At 41.6% G+C, this 24,815-nt stretch overlaps 2 protein-coding genes and 1 long non-coding RNA gene across 13 annotated transcripts in view; 1 reads left to right on the top strand and 2 right to left on the bottom strand.

Annotated features, from left to right (window-relative positions):
• Positions 1–8,460, bottom strand: part of LOC309616865 (zinc finger protein 350-like) — a 51,418-nt gene extending 42,958 nt beyond the window's left edge. For 2 of the 8 annotated variants that reach the window (XR_014237635.1, XM_082368151.1), the window contains exons 1-2: positions 8,295–8,433; positions 4,073–4,252 (exon numbers count right to left, since the gene is read on the bottom strand). Coding sequence is in view for 4 of the 8 variants with exons in the window: in XM_082368151.1 (XP_082224277.1) it covers positions 4,073–4,087 (15 nt within the window). In the remaining 4 variants the exon portion in view is untranslated. Of the gene's footprint in view, positions 1–3,584; positions 3,653–4,072; positions 4,260–8,294 lie in introns of all 8 variants that reach the window. The other 6 variants (XR_014237634.1, XR_014237633.1, XM_082368153.1 and 3 more) reach the window with 6 other exon arrangements.
• Positions 8,461–8,809: 349 nt separating this feature from the next.
• On the top strand, positions 8,810–11,785 carry LOC309616967. The gene is made up of 2 exons (XR_014237687.1): positions 8,810–8,923; positions 10,660–11,785. It is a non-coding gene; the product is annotated as an uncharacterized lncRNA (long non-coding RNA).
• Positions 10,851–24,571, bottom strand: LOC309616867 (zinc finger protein 350-like). 4 transcript variants are annotated; one of them, XM_082368156.1, is made up of 5 exons: positions 24,466–24,571; positions 19,594–19,782; positions 19,003–19,129; positions 18,634–18,726; positions 10,851–16,032 (listed from the first exon to the last, which is right to left on the bottom strand). In XM_082368156.1, the coding sequence occupies exons 2-5, from the start codon at positions 19,606–19,608 to the stop codon at positions 14,696–14,698; spliced, it is 1,572 nt and encodes a 523-aa protein (XP_082224282.1). In that variant the 5' UTR covers positions 19,609–19,782; positions 24,466–24,571; the 3' UTR covers positions 10,851–14,695. The 4 variants fall into 4 exon arrangements, with proteins under 4 accessions (XP_082224282.1, XP_082224285.1, XP_082224284.1 ...); XM_082368159.1 differs by lacking the exon at positions 24,466–24,571 and adding an exon at positions 24,271–24,444; XM_082368158.1 differs by lacking the exon at positions 24,466–24,571 and adding an exon at positions 20,638–24,239.
• Between the last annotated feature and the right edge of the window lie 244 nt (positions 24,572–24,815).

The following is a 24,815-nucleotide window of genomic DNA, read 5'->3' as shown; positions in this document are numbered from 1 at the left end:
AACAGCCAGAGAAAACAGATTTACTACATGCACAAGAACAGAGCAGATGAACACAGACTTCTGTAAACAATACAGGTCAGAAGACAATGGAAAAACATCTTTACAGTACCAAAAAAAGAAAACTGTCAACCTTGAATTCCCAGTGAAAATATATTTCAAAAATGAAGGCAAAATGAAACCTTTTTCAGGTATGCAAAAGCTAAAGTAATTCAGCAGCGGCATACATGTACTAGCAAAAATGTTAAAGGATGTCCTTCAGATAGAAATCTAGATCTACCCAAATGAATGAAGGGCTGCAGAAATGAAAAACCTATGAGTAATATAAAATCTTATTTTTTTATATACCTTTAGAAGATAAGTGATTGTTTAAATCAATGATAATAATGTATTGTGGGATTTCTAAAATACAAAGAAGTAAAATGTAGGCCAACAATAGCACAAAGGCTGGTAGAGAAGAAATGGAAGCACACTCTTTTAAGGTTCTTATACTATGAATGAAGTGGTATAATATTACTTGAAGATAGACTGTGATAGATCAATATGTAGAAATGAGTAGTTTACTACTCACACGAACTAGCACACTAACAATACCAACTAGAAAATGTCTTGCAAAAAACAGATAAAGATTAATATCCCTGAAACCTATTTTTTTTTTTTTAGAGATCAGAAAAAACAAAATCAGCACAAAGGATTTGATTAGGCAATTCACAGAATACAAACAGTTAACAAATACAGTAAAATATGTTCAAAGTCACTGATAATAATGCAAGTAAAAATAATAGTAAAACTAATTCTGATAGCACTTATTAAATAACAGGCAATGTTCTAAGATATGTCCTACATATGTATATACATATATACATAGATCAGTGGTTCTCAACCGGCCAACAATTATTTTACAACAGCAGACATATGACATTTTAGGTTATCATAACTTGGGGGTGGGAGGGTGCTACTGACATCCAATGGGTACTGACCAGGGAAACTGCTATTCTATAATCCTGTGGTGTCCCCTCAACAAAGAATTTGTTGTTTGGCCAAAAAAGTCAATAGTGCTGAGGTTGAAAAACTCTGATATATATTAACCTATTTAATCTTCAGAAAAATCCTTTCATGTAAATTCTATTATAATTCCCATTTTTCAGATGAAGAAAGCACTGCAGAGAGATTAAATAACCAGAATAAGATAAAGCAGGTAATTATAGACCAAGGCAAGATATGAATGAGTGAATCTGACCACAGAATTTGTGCTCTTAAACTAAACACTAGGGGCTTCACCTGGTGGCGCAGTCATTGAGAATCCACCTGCCAATGTAGGGGACACGGGTTCGAGCCCTGGTCCGGGAAGATCCCACATGCCACGGAGCAGTTAAGCCCGTGCACCACAACTACTGAGCCTGTGCTCTAGAGCCCACAAGTCACAACTACTGAGCCCACGTGGCACAACTACTGAAGCCCGCGCGCCTAGAGCCTGTGCTCCGCAACAAGAGAAGCCACCACAATGAAAAGCACACGAACCACAACAAAGAGTAGCCCCCGCTCGCCGCAACCAGAGAAAAGCCCACGTGCAGCAATGAAGACCCAATGCAGCCAGAAACAATAAATAAAATAAAATAATAAAATAAAATAAATTAAAAAAAACTAAACACTAGGCTCTACAACCTTCAAAAAAATGATATAGCTTTTATATTTCAGATTTGTAAGATTTAAAAACTGATACAATATTAAATAATAGCAAGAATGTGGGAAAAACAGAGACTTTCATAAACTCTGAGAGGAAGTGCTGAAGACTTTTAAAAAGGGCAATTTTGTAGCAACCATGAAAAATTTAAGTCCAGGTACCATTTGACTCATAGATTTCCCTTTCAGGAATCTAACCTAAAAAAATTTTCACACATAGTCAGAATGCGTATTGTGAAGAAATTTTATGGCTAAAATGTACTTTTAGGGACTTCCCTGGCAATCCAGTGGTTAAGACTCCATGCTTCCACTGCAGGGAGCGAATATCCCACGTGCTGCATGGCGGGCCAAAAAAAAAAAAGTACCTTTATATAAACAGAGTACATAAATTAAGGCAAATACATGCTAGGAAATATCATGCAAACCTAAATGCAATGAAATAGATACATAAATACTTGAATGGAACGCTCTCCAGGGCAGGTTGCTATAGGAATAAAGCAAGTAATGTGTTTATTATGATCTCAGTAATGTAAAACTATTTTCACAAAAAATATGTGTGTAGGGGCTTCCCTGGTGGCGCAGTGGTTGAGAATCTGCCTGCCAATGCAGGGGACACGGGTTCGAGCCCTGGTCTGGGAAGATCCCACATGCCACAGAGCAACTGGGCCCGTGAGCCACAACTACTGAGCCTGCGCGTCTGGAGCCTGTGCTCCGCAACAAGAGAGGCCGCGATAGCGAGAGGCCCACGCACCGCGATGAAGAGTGGCCCCCGCTCGCCGCAACTAGAGAAAGCCCTCGCACAGAAACGAAGACCCAACACAGCCAAAAATAAAAATAAATTAATTTAAAAAAAATGTGTGTATATGCACATAAGTGTACATAATGTATGTATATCTACGTGCATATAAGTGTTAATAAAAACAGAATTATTTCTCTCCTAAGTGATGAGTAGAGAAGGGTTTGACAGGGCAACTTTCTTTTTTTGCTCTATTTATTTCCATATTGTTTCTGTATATTTCACAAACAAATGATTTGTATATGACTCATTTAATAACAACAAAAGATGATAAAAGTGGAAGGTAGCAGGTTGGATGGTGGCCTCCTAAAAGACATGTCCACTTCCTAATCCCCAGAACCTGTGAATTTTACCTTGTCTGGATAAAGGGTCTTTGCAGATATAGTAATTAAGGATCTTAAAATGAGAAGATAGTCCCAGATAGTCCGGGTGGGCCATAAACCCAATGACAAATGTTTTTATAAGAGACAAACAGGAGACAGACAAACAGAAGAGGGGGAGGTAACGTGAAGACAGAGACAGAGATTGGAATGATAAGGCCACAAGCCACAGAATGCAGACAGCCACCAGAAGCTGGACGAGGCAAGGGACAGATTTCTGCTCGAGTTCTGGAGGGAGCACAGCCTCACTGACAACCTGATTTCAGACTTCTGGGCTCCAGAACTGTGAGGGCATACACTTCTGTCGTTCTAGCCGCCTACTTTGAGGTAATGTGTTACGGCACCCACAGGAAACTAATACAAGGAGGTAGGTAAAAACTGACAATGAATAATTCCGGAAGAATACTACATTTCTAAGACTGGGATGCAGTGACAAAGACAATATCATGGATCCCTACATCCCAAGTCTTTAGCAGAGAATGTGATTTTAAACTCGGCTGGTAGGTCTGTACCCGGAATCCAATTCAGCAAAAAATGGCTTGAGAGGCCACTTAAACCATCCATTTGTCTAGATAAATCTAGATTTTTATATCTGAAAAAAGCCAGAATACCAGAAGGGTATTGAAGGAACTCTATAAGAAACAACCACAGGTGTACAACTGTGTAAAAATTCACTTTACTATATGTATGTTATGCCCCCATAAGAAAGTGTAAACACACACACACACACATGAAACAGAGAAATGGGAACCTCTTCTTGCATATACCAGAAGGCTGCCATTGAGGCCACTGCGCCCTGCAGGAAAAGTCATCAAGAAATTTATTAAAACTTCAGTGCCAGGAAATACTTACTTTTCTGAGGAAATGATCTACTTTCTCTGTACAAAAACACGAATCATGTAATGTTTTGTGTTTCTCTTGCTGGCACTGGCTGCCAAAGTTATTGGAGATAATCTGGTAGCTCAACATAAATAACTCCTCAGGTCTTACAGTTTTTTATTAATATTCTGACTTCAAAATTCTGAGCAGAATCTCTGACCTGCATTCCCACCATTCCTAGTTTACCGTGACATCAACATTATGGTTGATATTTATTTGTCTTCAGATTCAGGCTCTTATCAATGTGTCATTTTCCAATTAATCAAGTCAATTTTTATAAGCCTCTACAAGTACAACAGAAAAGAAAGGAGGGAATAAATAAATATGTAAAACTCACCTGAAGCTTGGTCATTTTCTTCTGTTCTTAGAAAATGACTGGAACTGGGGTTCTTCTTTTTTTACTTTGCTAGATTGTCACTCAAATTCTGGTCATAGCTCTCACATCTCAAATTAATGGCATCCCCAGAAGTGACGCTTTCCTGGTTCTGGAACTTCCTTCTCTTTACTTCACTTGATTCTAAGGACTCAAAAGCAAATTCGCTTTAATTTGTACATTCCCCTCAGCCATACACCTTGTCGGTGATGTTAAAGGTGCTGCAGTAGGCGGAATCATGGCCCTCACAAAGATATCCACGTTCTAATCCCTGGAAGCTGTGAATATGTTACATCACAAGGCAAAGGGGAATTGAGATTGCTAATGAAATTACAGTTGCTAATCAGATGACCTAAAAATAGATTTCCTGGATTATTCAGGTAGGCCCAATGTAATCACAAGGATCCTTATATATGGAAGAAAGCAGAAGAGACCAGAGACAGATGTGATGTGACTTGAACTCTACACACCATTGTTGGCTTTGGAGATGGGGGGAAAGGGAAACAGGAGGCAAGGAGTGTGGGCAGCCTCTAGAAGCTGGAAAAGACAAACAGATTCTCCCCCTAGAGCCTCTAGAAAATAACTCACTCCTGCTGAGCCCTTGATTTTAGCCCCGTAAGATCCATGTTGAACTTCTAACCTATAGAACTGTAAGATAATAGACTTGTGTTGTTTAAGCCACTAATTTATGTTACTTTATCACAGAACTAACAGAAAACTAATATAGGGGGCTTCCCTGGTGGTGCAGTGGTTAAGAATCCGCCTGCCAACACAGGGGACATGGGTTCAAGCCCTGGTCCAGAAAGATCCCACATGCCACGGAGCAACTAAGCCCATGCGCCACAACTACTGAGCCTGTGCTCTACAGCCCATGAGCTACAACTACTGAGCCCATGTGACTAGAGCCCGTGCTCTGCAACAAGAGAAGCCACCGCAATGAGAAGCCCACGCACCGCAACGAAAAGTATCCCTCACTCAGCGCAACTAGAGAAAGCCCTCGCGCAGCAACAAAGACCCATCGCAGCCAAAAATAAATAAATAAATTTACTAAAAAAAAACTAATATAGGCGTCCTCTAGCATCAAATCCCAATACTTAAGAGTTTTCTTTTGTTTAAAAAACCACAACACCTAGACCTCAAGGCAGAGCAAACATTATGAAGAGTAATGTGTTAAGCAGATCCTAAGCATTTTCTTATTTAATCCTCACCACCAATCTAGAAGTATCAAATCACTAGAACGAAGGAAGTCAAGGCTTAAAACCTAGAGATAAAGTATCTTGTCCAGAGTCACATACTTTCTAAGAGGCAGGGCTAGAATTCAAGCCCAGGCCTTTTCTCTCCAAAGCTCATCACCTTAACCATTGTACCTTTTAACCAGACAACCTCCAAAAGTTTAGTTCTCTGTACAACTGCCTGAAAAGTTTACTACTTTTCAGGCAGTTTAATATCACACCAGAAGGTAGCACATAACCACAATGCATAGACTGGACTTCTGAAACAGCTCTTAGAACACTCAATGCATACTCACAGACAGCAACCTTCTTCCACAGAGAAATGAAAAAGGAGCAAGTTCCAATACTCACTCCAAAGCAGCAAATCAGAGAGACAAGGAGTCAGAAAGACTCACATTAAAAGGTCATTGATTCAGTGGGATTACTGTGAGTTTTTGTTTCCACTCCTTCTGGCCACAAATTTTTCTAAGATAATTTCCCAGTAGCTTTTCTAAATCCCCAAACCCACAGACACCGCCCTGCCCCTACTGCAACTGTTCTTTGACCTCTGAGTACATGCAGTGCCCCTCGGTCTCCAGCCTAGAATCACTTTAGGCACCAGGACTAGAGACCTGGACAAGAGAAACGGTATAAAACTATTTATAGGACTATCTAGGACTATAAAACTATAGCTATAAAACTTCTTGGGGGAGGAGAACATGAATGCAATGTCTTGGCCACATCCAAATTTCATGACTCCTTGTCCATGAGCCCTCATGTCCCTGCTGATGATTTCTTGGCATTGCACCCATTCACTTTATGGAATCACCCATGTTGCCCTAGAAGGGCCACCTGCCTTTCCAGAAATACACCTATGTGCAAATATAAAAAAATAAAGCTTTACAGAGCAAAGTAGGCCATAGAAAGACATTTTCATAAGTTTCACAAGTCAATATCAAAGAGGCTTATTCCTTGACCACAATGCAACAAAACTAGAAATCAACAGTAATGAGAAATTCAGCACATTAATCAAAATAGAAACAAAACCCTGCATATCCAGGAAAAAAAACACATGAAAAACCTTCAAACTAAAAAGGCAATATAAATGAAAACTCTGAATTATTCAGTAGTAAATGGCAACAAATCCTGTGGGTGGATAAGCATAGAATCATAACATGTTGCAGAAAAGTACAGATATATAAGTCAAGCCTATCCAAATTAATGTATACATACATTTAATGTGACTCTAGTAACCTTGTCACTGGTTCATCCACCTGATGTGACACTACTGCAGCCATTAAGAAAATCTGTCATCGTTTTATACTATGGAAGTGTTTATAATTAGAAATGAAGTGATAAAACCAAATTATATCTGTTATACAGGTCATTCCATATGCAAAGGTAACAAAAAAATATTAAACACACACAATGGTTTGCACTGGAGGTCAGCATTTTGGGTAACAGAGATGTTTTCACTTGTGTAGCATGAACCTGAAAGGAAATATCCAAGAAAACTGTGGAGTAAAGTTGGAGGCAAGAAGAATAAAACGTATCTTTTATAACACATCACTAGATCATATGTAACTACTTTTTTGGTTGGGAAGACAATGACAAGAGTGTTTATGTGGCAAGAAAAAAGAGTTTTTAATTAGTGCCTTGATGAAGGTATGGACTTGAAGGAGCGGACTGGATCTGGATCAGCTGAATGAATCTATCATCAAGTCTGTGCCCAGGAATCGCCATCTGAACCTCAACCTACCTACTCTTCAGGGACCCTGGGTCTCCAAAGCGCCAGCCTCATGCCCCTCCACATACACTAGCCTCCCCCACAAAACAACAACAACAAAAAATGACTCCAAGTTAAGTCTGAAATCTGAACCAGAAACCCCCATTCATTAGCACCCACCCCCCATCCCAGGTTTCTCCACGTCTGAGCCCCACAGTGAATCGCAGACCTGCATGAGACATCGAATTCACTGATCTACACCTACCACTCCAGGTCTTAATCACTGAGCTTCACGAGCAGAAACTGCTACCAAACCAAACTTGGGTCAGCTCACCCTCTGAGCAGCAAAGCCAATTTACTGACACCGGGTTGGTGTGAAAGAAAGTCCAGCGTTTACTACAGGGCCCAGCAAGGAGAACTGGCAGCTCAGGCTCGAAAGCCTCAACTCCCCGATGGCTTTCAGGGAAGGGTTTTTAAAGGCAACATTTGTGGTGAGGGACGCAGGTGAGGGATGACTTTCTTCTGATTGGCTGTTGGTGAGATAACAGTGTTTCAGGAAACTTAATCATCAACTTTCTGGTTCCAACCAGTCTGAGGTCTACATGCGTACGCTCAGCAAGCAGTCACCACCCTCCACCCTGGCAGGTGTCTTAGTTTCTGCAGAACAACTTAAAGGTATGCATCAGATCGTTATGCATCAGATCGTTATGCACATCCTTTGAGGAAGAACTAGGACTCTATGAACTATTGTTTCTTGTCTGCTTTTTCCTGTTTCTACATTCCCTCACTTCCCTAATTAGTCTGATCTTTGGAACTCAGGGAAACCCCAAGAGACCAAAGCCTTTTTCTACAAACTAGAAAGGGGGTGACACAGAGGGGCTCTTGTACCCAAGAGGTACTTCAGGGTCCTGCTTAGTTCCAATCCCCCCCTTTCTTTGATACTCCTCAATCCTGAGGGGAACAAGGGTGGGACAAGAAAAAGAATAAAGTTTGGGATAGAGAGGTTAAATATAAAGTCAGCGGGGGAACTCAATTTCAGGAGGGCTGGGTTTCAAAATACCCACCCACATCGACAAAAACCCTCAGTCAGAGCCTCGGTCGTTTCTCTCTTCATACGTTTAATAACACTGACCGCCAAAGGGCCTATTACTGAAGCCAAGCCTCCCCAGTGACTGAAGACACCCCCAGAAGGCCTTTCACTGGCCTCACAGGCCCCTCACTCCAGACCCACGTGCAGACCCCGACCCACCTGATGCTGAGATTCTCAAGGCTCCCGCCAGCTGCCAAAAACTGAATTCACTTCCAAAACGATTCCCACTCCCCCGCTGTCGCGCCCCAATCCCCTCTCTGGCTGTCGCTAGGGACGCCTCCGGCCCGGCCCGACCTCCGAGCCTTCCGGCGTGTTGGAGTTCGGGCCGCACGACCAGCTCTATGACGTAAGGTGGCCACGCCCACCTCAGCGATCGGGGAGGAAACGGTCGTGACGGAGGCTACGGCTCAGAGCGGGAAGAACTGAAATCGCTTTTGGACACCTCCTTCCCTTTCCCTCCTCGTTGTCGGTCAGAAGCACTAGGCTGAATAATTTTTTTAGAGGCTGGACCCTATCCAAGGCCGTGGCGGCGCGAGCTGGATTCTATTTTGTCTTTTGGGCAAAACGGGAGAGATGGCGGCGCCCGTGAGCCACGACGGAGGAGCAGCAAGGGGGCGGCCATCTTACAGGAAGTGCAGTTCCGTTCGGCAGAGACCCGAGGAGCGAGTGTTAGGAGGAAACTTGGGAAGGTCAACGAAGTTTGCAGGAGGTGAGACACGTTGTGAAGGCGGCGGTCAGGTCCTGGACAAAACACGGAAACTTCGAGTCCTGGTGAAATTTGGAAAGAGGTAAAGCGAGGATGGGAATGAGTACGGCTGGTCTGAGACCTGTTGAAGGGGCGGGGCCGATGCTGAGAGCGGGGCTCTGTGAACATCGATGCCCACAGGGGCCTGGGAATGTGGCTGCCTTTAGTAGGGAAGGGAGAGGGGTGAGGCTTCAAATGTATGCGAATGTTTCCTTAAAAAACGAAGGGCATTTCAGAGTAATTAAATGGTGACCTGTGCTGTTATACTGTTTGGCATGATTCCCAAATAAAATAAACACACTTAAGAAATATTAGCCATCATTTTATGCAGGCAAAGGGGTGGTAGAGGATATTATCTATACATTCTTTCTAGAGGGCAATTTATTAGAATTATCTATACAATTTAAATTTTTCGTTCTCGTTGATGTAGAAATTTCAATGCTAAGAATCTTTGTTAAAAACTTTTTATATTAACCACAGAAATTTTGGTAAAATTTTTTAACACTAGGAATAACTTGAATGTACAATCAGCAGGTGAATAGTTTGGTAAATTAAACACATTCCTTCAACAGAACGGTTTATAGCCATTAAAAAGCCAATTATAGAATTACCAGTATTTTTTAAGTGACTTCAAAAGGATGAAATACTGACCTCCAGAACAGTATTTATAATGTGATCCTCACATGGCAAACATTAATAAACATATGCATTTCAAATTTTTGAATGGATTAAGTAAAACTTACAATTTTGATTATATTTGGGGTTTGGGCTTGGAGATGGACTCTTCACTAAGTACCCACTAAACCCAAAAGATTTTATTAACACAGCATCAAAACATACTGCCTGCTCCAGTCTCACAGCTCCTCAAACTACACAACTCTAAAATGGAAGTCCTTCTCCCTTCCAGACTGAATTCTCCCTTATTCTGTTTCTCATCTAGCTGTCACTATTACACAATAAATTAAGAATAGAGACCTGTTACCTGGATTGTAGGTTACTGGAGGTTGCTGTGAAAAGGTCAGAGGACGAAGCCAAAACAAAACTTATATGTCGTTGTCACACTGGCCACCAATTCCTGTTATGCTGTCTCAGAAATAACTTCTGAATCACTCCCTGTACTCGCCCTCATTGCTTTAGTCTACTTATCTGAATTACTACTGAATTTGCCACCACACTGGTCCCTTCTTAGAAGGTGTCTCTCCAACCACCTCCTTTTTTTCCATACCACACCATGTTTATTACCATACCCTCCATGAAACTCTGAATTAGTATACTGATTACAGATTAAAGCAAGATCTCAAGAGAATTCTTTTAAGACTGTATACAAGCAAACATCAGACGGATTCTCCGTTATCATCCTCCATTACTCCCTGCCTTCCACTTCCCAATGCCCTGTGGTCTCATATGCTACCAGGAATTTGCAGATACTTTCCCTCCATTGAAGTCCTTGGCACACAGGAAGCAATGAGAGAATATTAGTTACTATGGCTGTTCTTTCATGAGTCATCTTAGATGTCACTTCTTCAGATAGCATTCTCGGACACCTTCCAGGTCAGTCTCAAAAACAATAATACAGTTATTAAATATAAAATTGTAGCTGTATTGTGGTGCTAACGATAGGAAGTATAAAAGGCATCCAAAAGAGAAAACATGTCTATACAAGGGATGACTGAAGATCATTTATCTTTCTAGACCATCATAATATACTAATTTGACGGCCCTCCAAAATGTACTATGAGTTCCTCAGACAGAAACTCTGTAATATTTTTGTATCCACAGTGCTCAGAAAACTTGAACAGAAGTTTTCAATAACGGACTATTAAATGAATAACTGAATTTGGCTTGCAAGATACAGTATTCTCTTCGTCAAGGTTCTATGCTGCTCAGTGAAAATTAAATACAGCAAAGGTGCAAGAGAATGTTTATATGTGCTGCTTTTTGAAAAGGGACAAAAAGTAGTATCTACTTGCTTGTACTGCCAAAAAAAAACAAAAACAAAACACTGGAGGGAATAAAACTTACCTGTGGGAGCCAGAAGGTCAAGGGAAAACAAACTGAGAACAGGGTAAAAGTGAGACTCATAAATGCACCTTTTTATACAGTTTTAAGTTTTGAACCACATGACTCTGTGACCTATTCAAACAATTTCAATCCAATCTTGATGGGGAATACACATCTAAATCCAGGAAAAATAAAACTGCAAGTCTATAAAGGGCTTATAAGGAGAGGAACATAGTTCTATGGAGGGCCAGAAATTGGGGAACCTGGCCGAGTGAGGGAAAGCTTCACTGAAGAAGTGATTGTTGAAGATGATGAAGAATGAAGGAGGGACCCAGAAGATAGGAGGAAAGAAAGGAAAGTCCTCCCTCACTAGGACTAATGATAATACTGTTATTAATTGCATTTGGCAGGCACTATTTTAACTACATCTACTTCTCACAATAAATCTACCCAGGCAGATATTAAAGATAAACTGAGGTGAGTTGAGTAACTTGCTCAGAGGCACACAGCTCAGGGCTGGCACGGCAGGATTCAAATCAGGCAGTATGGGACTTCCCTGGTGGCGCAGTGGTTAAGAATCCGCCTGCCAATTCAGGGGACACAGGTTCAAGCCCTGGTCAGGGAAGATCCCACATGCCATAGAGCAATGAAGCCCGTGCGCCACAACTACTGAGCCTGCACTCTAGAGCCTGCGAGCCACAATTACTGAGCCCGCGGGCCACAACTACTGAAGCCCACATGCCTGGAGCCTGTGCCCCGCAACAAGAGAAGCCACCGCAGTGAGAAGCTCGCACACCGCAACGAAGAGTAGCCCCCGATCGCTGCAACTAGAGGAAGCCTGGGCACAGCAACAAAGACCCAATGCAGACAAAAATAAATAAATAAATTTATTTTTAAAAACAAATCAGGCAGTATGACTTAATTGCCCACTCCTAACCACTGTTTGAGGTGAAGGGTGATCTTTATTGAAATCGTAAGGATCCTGGGTGTGGAAGCAGGCTTAGGCATGCACTGGGCCTCCTTTACCTGGGGATGCCAAGTTCTGAAAGGTAAGCTCAGCACGTGGCCCTCAGAGCTCAGGGCAGCCCAGCCAACCCATCCCAGGCCCCAACGGATCAGTTCGAGGAGTGAGCCTGCCTGACCATGCCTTGGCTGGAAGTGGAGAGTCACAGGACAGGAAGTGGAGGGGAGCTGAGGGTCAGGTTGCTGGAGCCCTCGTGACTGATTCTTTGCTGGAGACTCTCTGTCCTGAATCCATCCCATTATAATGTGAGGGTGGTGATGGGGACCGTAGCCCAGGATTTAGGACAAATATGTTCAAAATTAGGTGTGCATCAGGCCCTTGTTAAAAATGCAGAGTCCGGGACTCCAGCCCCAGAGGTTCTGGTTTAGGAGGTGTGGGGTGTGACTCAGGAATTGCATTAAGTTTCTCAGAGAATCTGAGGCAGGAAGTTTGTCATAGACAATTATTACAAACAGTCCTGGAATGTTCTCTGGTTACATATATTCTGAAGGGTGATTCCCCTCAGTACTTCGGTTTTGGCTCAAATTATATCCAGAAAAGCCTTTCCTTGGGGAGGGGGAAATCTCCCTCATTACTACCTACAGATTACTATAAATTACTATTATTAGACTTCATTTCTCCTCATAGGATTTATCACTTCCTGACATTTTGTAATCTCTCTCACCATCTCTCTCCTTCACTAGATTATATGGTCCACCATAAAGGCTGTTCCTTTGCCTGTTTTGCTCACTGATGTTTTCTCGCTGTGTAAAACAGTGATTTGCACAGTGATGGCGCTTTAAAACGTTTCTGGAGGAGTAAATTACCCAGACCCAGGATTTTGATTGAATTCTGAGTGGGCCACAGCACGGCAAATTTCCATGTCTTTTCCTATGAGTAGGACTGTTTGTAATTGGGATCTTATATCCTCATGGGATCATGGGAAAGAACTCTGGATAAAGGAGAAAGCAAAGACCCCACTTTGAGGACAGCAGGAAGGAATGAGGGAGATAGAAGACACCTGTCTCAATTCAGCAGGTCACAGAGGAGCCAGGATCTTTAAATGGCAACTCTTCACAGGTGTTAGGCCTGTGGACAAATCTCAGGATTCATTTCCAAGACATTCCAAGAAGATCTCACCTCCCCCCACTCCCTATACACTCCACCATTCTTAAAGACTAAGGCTCTCATTTTGCATTTTGTTCTATTCTAGGAATCATTTTCCTTTTCTGCTTTGTCCCTTTATAATCAGTTAAGTCTCTCTAACCTCAAACAGTTTGGGGTGTCAATTTTGGTCTTTAGAACTGTCTTTCCCTTCAGTGACAGACAGAATACATTTTGATTAGCCCATTAGTTTATTCATTCACTTTCCAAATCTAGAGATGATAAGAATTTTTTTCCCCCCTCTGTGCTGGGAAACCGAAAATCATAGAAACCAGCACTCTCCAATATAACTTCCTGGTACAATGGAAATGACGGTAGAGCATCTTCCCATTGTCTCACCATTTTGCTGTCTGTGCTGTCCAATTCTATTGCCACAAGTCACATGACTGTTGAGTGCTTGAAATGTGGCTGAAGAACTGATTTTTCATCTTACTGGTTTTCAATTTTTTTAAACATTAAAATTTAAAGAAAGCCACTAAAATTAAGGAATTTATAATTTCCTCGTGGAGATAACAAATAGGCATCTAAAAAAATAACTTATTTGGGGAATTCCCTGGCGATCCAGTGGTTAGGACTCCACACTTTCATTGCTGAGGGCCCTGGTTCAATCCCTGTTCAGGGAACTAAGATCCCACAAGCCGTGTGACGTGGCCAAATAAATACATAAATAAAAGTAAAAAATAACTTACTTGAAACAACGAGGTCCTACTGTATAGCACAGGGGACTATACTCATTATTCTGTGATAAACCATAATGGAAAAAATATGAAAAAGAATATATATACATACATATAACTGAGTCACTTTGCTGTACAGCAGAAATTAACATTGTACATCAACTATACTTCAATAAATTTAAAAAAAACTTATTTGTGTTCTATGGTGCTTAAATACCATTATTAACTCCTTCCCCCATCCCCCAAATGATGCTCCTTCAACAATAAATTGTCATATTCCCTTGAGCCAATTACTCCAGGTCCATTTCACTTATTATGGATACTTACATCCTCTCACTAAATTAGCTTGAGTGTAGAGATGCCACTTAAAGATAATCCGACTACCTCAATGGTCTCTACAGGGGACCATGAGCTTTCTCTGTTCTGATCACAGTATCCTCAGCTTTTGGAACAGAACCATATACCAAGGACGAATTTGACAAATACTCTGTGAAAGACCAAACTGACTCAGCCTAAGGCTGTTGTTTCATTAGTCCCTCTGCATAATATAAACTTCTGAAAGTTTAAGGAAGACATCCCAGTTTCAGATTCATCGTTCACCTTGGCCCAGGGAAACTGAATTGATATATACACGCCCCATAGCCCACCAATCCAATATTAGACCTCTTGTGATTTTTCCCCCATAGCAACCTTCCAGAAACAAATTATATGTTTAAAAAATTCACCTCCTTATTTCCTCCACTTAGTTGAACTCAGGCTTCCTTCATTTATTTAATTGACACAACAGAGCAATTGATGTGTATGTGTTTGGGTTAACATCAGATTATGCCTCAGTATCAAGGCATATACGTAATTGGATGAGTAGGTCATGTGTTCCCAGTCTCAGCATTTATAGTTTCTCTCAGTGTATACTTTTCAGCCACCATATGAACTAGAAATTTTCGCTCAGAGAATGTCTTAATTTTTTTCCCTACTGGTTTTCTGTGACATAAAATAAAATATAATTGACCACTGAAGGCACAACCACATTCACTGCATTCATAAGGGTTCTCTCCTGTGCCAACCCTCTGCTGTCTCCTGTGGGTGCACATCTGGCCACAGGCTGTCCCACTATGACTACATTCCTGTTTGCTAGGAGCCCACTGATGTTGACTGATGTCTGAGGGACCACAGAAGGTACTTGCATTGTCACTGTATTTAGGTTTTTCTCTTGGAGGACAACACTGCTCTGTGAGGACCTGTGACCCTCTGAGGGAGAATTTTCCACCTTGACTGAATGAGTTTTCTGATGTTTATTGAGGACTGACTTCCCTCTGAATGATTTCCCACATTCACTACATCTATAAGGTTTCTCCCCTGTATGGATTCTCTGATGTATAACGAGCTGCGGCTTCTCGATAAAGCCTTTCCCACAATCGCTGCATTCAAAGGGTTTCTCTCCTGTGTGAGTCCTTTGGTGTTTAATGAGACCTGTCTTCTGGGAAAGGGTTTTTCCACATTCCCCACACACAAAGGGAGTCGTTCCTGTGTGAAATCTCTGGTGTGCTGTGAGGCATGTCTTTTGGCTGAAGCCTTTTCCACATTCATTGCATATATAAGGTTTCTCGCCTGTGTGAATCCGCTGATGCACCATAAGATTTCCCTTCTGGATGAAGCCCTTTCCGCATTCACTGCATATAAATGGTTTCTCCCCGGTATGGGTTTTCTGATGGACACTGAGCCCTGATTTCTTGAGGAAGGCTTTGCCACATTCAGTGCATTCATAAGGTTTCTCTCCTGTATGCGTTCTCTGATGTTCAGTGAGCTTGAACTTTCTGAAGAAGGCTTTCCCACATAGATTACATCGATGGGGCTTCTCTCCTGTATGAAGATTCTGGTGATCAGTGAGCCAAGACTTTTTGATGAAAGCTTTCCCACATTCACCACATACGTGAGATTTCTTTATTTTTTGAGTCTTCTGATGCTTGATGAATTGGGACTTAGTGCTGGTGAGTTTTTGGCTTGTGGGGAATTTAATTTCAGTATGAAATTGTTCATTGTCAGCATGGAGACAGGATCTGACTTCTCCAGTAAACTCAGCAGGGCTGTTTATTTCATAGCTCCTGCTCTTGGAAAGTAAAGTTAAATTTGATTTCATACTTTTTCTATGTAAGTCAAACATACCATGATTTTGCCTGAACAGAAAATGAGTTCTCCTCCGATGAACAGAATATTCCAGTGGGTTCTGTTTGTGCCATTGTTCTAGTCTCTTCTCCATGCTTTCATTTTGTAAGTGCTCCAGCAGGTGATCATCAACTTTCCAGACTTCTAGGAAAGAAAAGAAGAATGAAATCCTCCACATTCCAGATTTGGAATAAAGGTTTTTTTGTTTGTTTGTTTGTTTTTAAAGGAACAACTCTGATTAACAGCCAATGATGTTAACTGCTTTCCCTATGGAACCTTTTTTTTTTTTTTTTAAATTTATTTATTTATTTATTTATTTTTATGGCTGTGTTGGGTCCTCGTTTCTGTGCTAGGGCTTTCTCTAGTTGCGGCAAGTGGGGGCCACTCTTCATCGTGGTGCGTGGGCCTCTCACCATCGCGGCCTCTCTTGCTGTGGAGCACAGGCTCCAGACGCGCAGGCTCAGCAATTGTGGCTCACGGGCCCAGTTGCTCCGCAGCATGTAGGATCCTCCCAGACCAGGGCTCGAACCCGTGTCCCCTGCATTGGCAGGCAGACTCTCAACCACTGCGCCACCAGGGAAGCCCCAAGGTATTTTTAAAAATACTTTGATGTGAGGTGTCTTTTTAGTGATGACCCTATGGTATGAATGTTAATAAAACTCCATGTTTAATGTTCTGTATACATTGGAAAAAAACAGTCATAATGAATAAATACAGATTTGGTTACTTTCTAAATACTGTAAAATACGAGCAATTTCCTGTGAGCAGGAGACCACAGGTTGCAGGGCCACCTCATCCAAATTGGGGAGGGATGGACTCATTCATTCCACAGATCCTTACTGATCACCTCTGTGTACCAGGAACGGTGCTAGTGTTGGGGATTCACAAACATACTCCTCGTGTTCACGGAGCCTATACTGTAGGTGGGTAAAACCACTTTACAGGGCAGAGATAGACACAGGAAAACAGCTGCAGGTTGGGAAACCTGGCGGGAAGGAATGATGGAGAGGAAGAGAGGTGGAGGAAACCAGGGCTCATTTTGGAGGAAGACAGGCCTCCGCATGGATCCATTGTTGTGGTCTGCATGAGGGGAATGAAGAATATGACACAGCAGAAAAAGAAAAGAAAAAACTAGAAGACAAAAAAAAAAAAAAAGAAAAGGAAAGGAAAAAAAAAGACAAAGAAAATGACACAGCAGAGAACTCCAAGCACATTTAACTTACAATGTGCACCTCAGAGAGATCCATTATGCAACTTCATTCCATCACGGCACTTTTCACCCCCTAGACATATTATTTATTTTAAATTTTGATTAAATTGATGTCTCGTCCTCTTAGAATGAAAGCTCTTGGTCTATTTGTTTTATCAACTGCTGTTACCTTCCAGCTTACACTAGACTATCAAAAAAATAATTCATAGAGGAATGAATCAAGGAAGCAATCACATGTATGAAACAGATTGGGCGGTTTAGGAAAGAAGATGGAAATCTCTGTGTGAACAAGATGATATGTCATGGCGATCACTAAAAGAAGAATTTTTATGTCATGTGACAGGTAACATGGTTACCTGGAACGAACTTTTTTTGGCTGTGCCACATGGCACATGGGATATTAGCTCCCCGAACAGGGATTGAACCCACGTGCCCTGCACTGGAAGCGTGGAGTCTTAACCATTGGACTGCCAGGGAAGTCCCTACCTGGGACTTAATGTTATCAGAAGATGAGGGGAAAGAAATGAAAGCTTTCAGGAAGTGAATACAATGGTAAGGTCTACAATGAACGAGAAGAAAGTTCAAAATCAGTAAATACACAAAGGAATTAATTCGAAGTAGGCAAGAGTTATGGTCTGGTTGAGGCTGGAACTGAGAATGTAGGATGTTAAAATAACTTTCCTAGTTAAAAATTCTTGATGAACAGCAGACCCCTTTACAGAAAAGAGCTCTGCAGGTGGGGGACATTTGAGGTAATGCCTGAATGGCCAGGATGGAGGATGCACAGGAGTAAGGTAGAACCTAAACCTCTCGGGTTTCCTGGGAGGGAAGATGATCCTGGGTCCTTGCAGTTACTGGGAACTCAGGAGAGCTGCCATTGAGATAAGTTATATAGAACCCAACTCTGTGGTGGATCACACTGGGGAGAGATCAATTTGGGAGTCTTCTCCAGTGACCCTAAGGAGCTTAGCTTATTATGATGAAGAAAACTTTGAAGGTTAAGAGATCATTGGAGAAAATGGAAAACAAAACCTTTGGAGAACCTCAGAGCGGGAATAAGGCACAGTGAAGACCAGTCTACTTTGGGGCACGGCATCCAAGATGGGGTGGATGTAAGGAAGGAAATCAACATTACCAGTGGAGCAGAAAGGTGCAGTAGCCAGAAGACAGTGAGCAATTCAAAGTTTTATCTTTGGAGAGAGGCCTTGGAAGGTGGAATTTCATAGAAAAGGAGGTGGAAGTGTATGAAGAAGAAGGAAAAGATATGAGAATCCTAGGGAGAAGAAAACTATGCAAACAAAAATCAAGATGGGGGTAAAATAAAGAAGAAACAGATCCCAGAAAAGACAAGAGTCTTCCCTAAGAAAGGATATATTTTTCTCTAAACTCCTACAAAGAAAAAGAGGTCTGACATCGGGAGAGAGATGCACGGAGGCACTGCTTACCCAGCGTCCAACCCCCTCTCAGCTGTGACTCTTCTCTGACCAACTACAGTGTGATTTCCATGCCTGTCACCTTGCTGGTCTCTCACTCACCTGAATGGGTTCCACAGTGGATTTCATCTTCCATCGTCCATGGTTCTCCTTGATCCAACTTGGAGAGTATGTCTGGTTTGCTGGCTTTATAACCTATTCATGGGAAATGACAACAGATTTAGACCCACTGAATTGGGCTTGGGATCTGTGAAGACAGCAGAGTGTTACATTTGAGGACAAAACAATGTTACAACCTACAAAGTAAAGGCTTTTCTCTCAGGAGAAGGGAGAACATACCCACGTATCTGGGTAAGGGGCTAAGAATCTATTGCTTCAGAGCATCACAGACACTCCAGAGCTTTCAGAAGCTGAGAAAGGAGAGGCCACTGATTGGGGACCCTCTAAGGGACCCAGGGGAGCCATCCTCACCCACAGACAGCAGGTTGCTATAGTTCTCCAGCATCACGTCCCGGTACAGGTCCTTCTGAGGAGGGGCCAGAAACTGCCACTCCTCCCACGTGAAGTCAACGGCCACATCGTCAAATGTCAGGGTTTCCTGTAATAACAGTGGTGTTTAATGAAATGATGTCCTTTTGATGATACGGAAGAAATGTTAAAGTTTTTCTGCTCATTTCCACTTTATAGGCTGCATCGAGATATCTAGCAGGGTTTTTATTTTAATAAACCATTGAAGAAGCAAATGTCTAATAAAATATTCTCTAATTGTGTAGTCAGCCACCCATCCATTTATCCAATTAGAAGTTTCTATAATGTGTAGAAGTTAAATCTTCTTGTTAAGCTAGAGACACCACATTCTCATATATATATATATGTTTGTGTGTGTATATATATATATATATATATATATATATATATATATATATATATATATATATATATATGAATGACAGAGAAAAGATACACATATTTATACTTTACAGAATAATGGAAGTGATTTTTTACAGGCCTCTACAAATCCATCAGGGAACAAAGGAAAGAATAAAACAGAACAAAAGTCACCTGGGCCTCGATCATTTTCTTCTGTTTTCTGAAAACAGCTGGCAACAGGGAGGTTCTGTCGCTGTGTCTTCTGGATCTGCCCTAAATTCTGTTCTGTCTTCAATCAAGTGTGTCCCAAGAAATGCTGATATCAAATCCTGTAACTTCTTCCTCCTTCTACTGATTCTTTTGCTCCTGGAGAGTCAGGACCTGTGGGTTGAGGAGAAAATTCAAGCTGAGGGTACATTTCCTCTGGGCCCAGACGCTAACGCTGCTCCTGGGCACTCACCTTAACCCAATGCCCACAGCACTGCTGAGTGTCCCGAGAAGACTGCTGCCCCAGAAGACTTTATTCCTCTGCCCAAAAAGCCTAAGCTTCTGACTGTGGTGGGGGTATTCCTTTACCCCGTGAAGTTGAAGTGGGGTGACTGTCAGAGGGGATGAGGGAAACGAGATCCATCCCAGCAGCAGGCCTCAGGAGCAGGAGAATCTCAGGCCGCTCAGTTATACAAAAGGGACCGTATGGGAGGAGAGGTGCTGGGCACTGCTTTCCTTTAAACCGTGTGCGCTCAGGAACCTCCTCAAACGTTTCTATACACCCTGTGAGTACACACACTTCAGTTTGAAGACCAATGTACTGGGCAAACCAGAAGCACTGTCTTGTAAACAATAATGGTAATATCTTAGGAGATTTTAAATACATAAAAAACTAAAATACAAAATAATAGTACATAAATTAGAAGGTGGTAAATGAAGTTGAGGTGCTCTAAGATGACTGTATTGTCAGAGGAAAGTGCAGAAGTACTAATTAACGTAAGAATTTGACAAAGAATAATTACATGTGATGTGTAATCTCTAGTGTCATAATGAACACTAGTAATTTTCTTAAAGTACATAATTTGCGGTGCTATCAGAACAGGGAAATGTAATAACAAGAAACTCATCCAGAAGAAGGTACGATTCTGACACCAATTTGAATATGTGTGTTTTTTGAACACACCACCAAGCAATGCTGCAACACCGGCTGGGTGTCCTACAGTTCAACTCAATTCTGTCGCTATGTACCTGGAGATAATATCATATCCCACCGGTTGAAGGCTCAGTCCTATGAGACTGGCTTCTACCTCCTACTTCATGTGCAAACACAAGTCCATGTTGTCACGTGTACTTCTAAGCAACCAGCTACAGATGGCAGGTTCCAATGACCCCCCTCCTTGGGTTGATTAATTTGCTAGAGCAGGGAATTCCCTGGTGGCCCAGTGGTTAGGACTCCATGCTTCCACTGCAGGGAGCATGGATTTGATCCCTGGTCGGGGAACTAATATCCCACATGCCGCGCGGCACGGCCTAAAAAACAACAACAAAAAAATGAAACACAAAACAAAAATTTTCCAGAACCGTTCACAGAACTCAGAGAAACATTTTAGTTATTATATTTACTTATTATAAAAGAATGTAACTCAGGAACAGCCAGATGGAAGAGATGCCTAGGGCAGGGTATGTGTGTAAGGGCAAGGAGTGCCCCCTATAGGAGAGTCACTCTCCCTGCATCTCCACATGTTCTCCAAGCCAGAAGCAATTTCACTCTGAGAATACATCTAAGAAATACATCCATCCAAAAATATGAGCATATTTGAACCAGCGGACACGCTCAGGAATTTCCATAGCACCATTACTCATAATAAACCAAAATGCAAACAACACAAGTTTAATAAATACTAGGAAAAACCAAATATTCAAACAATGGAATGCTGTGGAAAAACTACAGTCTTTGCACAGCTTTCAAGCTAAGAATGACTTTTTTGTTTTTAAAGGACTGTAAAACAAAAATAAAGAAGTACATGTGAGAGAAATGTGGCTCAGAAATCCTAAAATATTTACTGTGTAGATATTTATATAATATATTTGCCTGACCCTTGTTACAGAGGAAAAAAAAAAGTACACCTATGTGCAAAAATGTGAATGATTCTCACAAATACTGAGCCTGACACAAAAAATGCATGATGTGGAGAAAACTCTAATCTGAAAAGATACATGCACCCCAATGTTCATAGCAGCACTATTTACAATAGTCAAGATGTGGATGCAACCCAAGTGTCCATTAATAGATGAATGGATAAAGAAGATGTGGTATGTATACATACAATGGAATATTACTCAGCCATAAAAAAGAAGGAAATAATGCCATCTGTAGCAACATGGATGGACTTAGAGATTATCATATTAAGTGAAGTAAGTCAGAAAAAGACAACTGTCATATGATATCACTCATATGTGGAATCTAAAAAACTGATATAAATGAACTTATTTACAAAACAGAAATAGACTCACAGACATAGAAAATAAACTTATGGTTACCAGAGGGGATGGGGGGTGGGTAGATAAATTGGCAGTTTGGGATGAACATGTACACACTACTGTGTATAAAGTAGACAAACAACAAGGACCTACTGCATAGCACAGGGAATTATACTCAATGTCTTATAATAACCTACAATGGAAAAGAATCTGAAAAAGATTATATATCTGTATAACTGAATCACTTTGCTGTACACCTGAAGCTAACACATACTGTAAATCAACTACACTTCAGTTTTTAAAAATGGTTTAAAAAATGCATGATGTATAATTACATTGAAACACAGTTGAAAATATGCAAAACTAAATAAACTATAATGATGAGGAATGATTCTGTTATAACACCATAAAGAAAAGCCTGAAAGTGCTTGCTAATAGACAAGATCGTATTCACCTTCGGGTGTGAGGATGTAATATAATTGGGGAGAGGTTCACAGAACACCACCGGGGTGCTGGCAATGCTGTTTTCGATGTAAGTAATGTCTGTATATATGTATATATTCCTCTTTTTTTTTTTTTTGGCCGTGCTGTGTGGCATGTGAGATCTTAGTTCCATGACCAGGGATTGAACCCTCACTCCCTGCAGTAGAAGTGCAGAGTCTTAACCACTGGACCGCCAGGAAAGTCCCTATATGTATATATTCCTTTTATACTGACTCACTTGTAGAGCTTTTAATTTAACAAAGAAATGGAAGAGCTCAAAAATACTAAAAGCCTGTTGTTTGAAAAGACCAATAATATATAAATATTTAGAGTCAAAAGAGAAAGTGCAAATAAAGGACAGAAGGAATTAATGGGAGGGACTTCCCTGGTGGTCCAGTGGTTAAGACTCTGCACTTCCACTGCAGGGGTATGGGTTTGATCCCTGGTCGGGGAACTAAGATCCCACATGCTACACATGGCCAAAAAAAAAAAAAAAAAAAATACAGATTTTTTTTTTGTCTGAAAGAATACTATGAATATCTTCATGTCATTAAATTTGAAATCCTAGATTTACCCTCCTGAAAACATGTTGACTTCAGACAATATAGCAAGTGAATTTATAAGTAAGCAACAAGACAAAAATGTCCATTACCACCCCACTTTTCAATTTTGTATTGCAGAGTTGAGCCAATGCATTGAAATAAGAATAAGTTAACATTAGAAAATAGGGCAGAAAATTTTCATCAGTATCATTATCAACATGAAAAAAGAGATTCAAGGCATTACTTATTTAAAAGAGAAAATGCTCCCCCAGAAACCCCAAAGCAGATTTTTACATACACAGTTGGCTAGAAATGCCCCATATACCTAAGCTCATTTCTTAGTACTAATTCAATCACTACCAATGGGAACTCGAACCACATGACTGACTAAGACCAACCGGGACTTACTAATAAACTGGGATATAGGTCACCATGCCATAGGGATAGATAATTAAACAAAATGGAGATTCTGTTAGCAAAGAACAAAGTGTTCACGTATGTCAGGGAAGCAAGTAACGGTGCCGGTACAATATATCAATATTAGGAGGTGAGTGCAGGTGTTGGCAAACATGTTCTGCAAAGAGAACAGACACAGATTTTCAAATTTGCAGGCCAAAATGTCTCTGTCACGACTATATTCTGCCTTTGCTGTGCGAAAGCAGCAGAGACGATACAAAACAGATCGAAATTGCTGGTTTAGTCCCTCAGTCTGTAGTCAACTCCTTGATTAAAAGCTAAAAGCCCAGGATAAACAACAAGGCCCTACTGTATAGCACAGGGATGTTCAATATCCTGTGATAAACCATAATGGAAAAGAGTATGAAAAAGAATGTACCTATATGTATAACTGAATCACTTTGCTGTACAGTAGAAATTAACACATTGTAAATCAACTATACTTCAATAAAATAAATTAAAAAAGAAAAAACCCACACACAAAAAAGCTGAAAACCAGATGGTTTCGAACTACTGCCCTGGGCTGTACCGTCTTCCGTCCCAGCAGCCGAAGTTGGAACCTCAACCCAAAAAGTACAGCCAGGGGTCTTCGGCGTCCAAAGCCTCAGCCCTCACAAGCCTCTCTGTACCACAGACACTGACTAAACACTTCCTTATTAATCCGAAACCTGGGCCAGACACCCTCATATGATGACCATCCAGCCAGGCCCCAACACCACTGAGCCCCAAATTAAATCCCCAGCCTGAACCCGACACTGCGATCATCGTCAATGCCACTCGTACGCCCTGCAATCTGCAGAACCGCAAGCCCTGACACCTGGAAGAGCAATGATCTCTACAGAATCTGATCGTACTGACTCCCAGGACACCCCCCAACCTAAACCATAGACAAAACCCGCGTCCGGTTCCCTTCAAATACCTCAAAGCAGGTACTCTCCTGCTTCGCGTTAAATACATCCACCTCCGCACTTCTACCCTCCCCCTCTGCCCTCCGGCAAAAATCTCATGGGTCCAGATTGCACCAAGTCCACGCGTCACCCTTGGGCGAAACAAAACCACCACTGTGACAAAAAAAAAAAAAAAAAAAAATCCAGGGACAAAAACACACACTAACCTGATTTCCCCAACCTACAAGGAGCCTAAACGCCGTACTTCTGTGAACTGCTTTGACGTCTAGACCGGTCCGGCTCCGTCTACGGCAGCCGAAGTGGATCTGCGGTGTTTCAGGAAACGAGGACGACCGGATTTCCGGGATTTCCTAGAGAGGCAATATGTCCGCGCCCAGCTCTCCGCGGCCCCAGGGGGCGGCCATGTTGGGACACCTGACGTACAGAAGGCCAAGGGGCGGGTTTGGGTACCAGGAGCCAGGGATGGCGGGGAAGGTGAGAAGACACTGAAATTATCTAATTTCCTGGTACTTCGACTCTTGCAGAAAATAGGTAAATTTTCAGTCTCAAGCTTCGC

The sequence above is a fragment of the Balaenoptera borealis genome, assembly GCF_965194805.1.
Source record: "Balaenoptera borealis genome assembly, chromosome: 19".
Lineage (NCBI taxonomy): Eukaryota > Metazoa > Chordata > Mammalia > Artiodactyla > Balaenopteridae > Balaenoptera > Balaenoptera borealis.
Note: the sequence above shows the minus strand (reverse complement) of the source record. Positions and strands in the feature narration are given on the sequence as shown.

What these genes read in the sequence shown, in the direction of transcription:
- LOC309616867 (XM_082368156.1), bottom strand. An exon ending in TAGCAACCTGCTGTCTGTGG is followed by an intron (nt 18,727 to 19,002) that starts GTGAGGATGGCT and finishes TCCCATGAATAG; the next exon opens with GTTATAAAGCCAGCAAACCA. An exon ending in CCACTGTGGAACCCATTCAG is followed by an intron (nt 16,033 to 18,633) that starts GTGAGTGAGAGA and finishes TTTCTTTCCTAG; the next exon opens with AAGTCTGGAAAGTTGATGAT.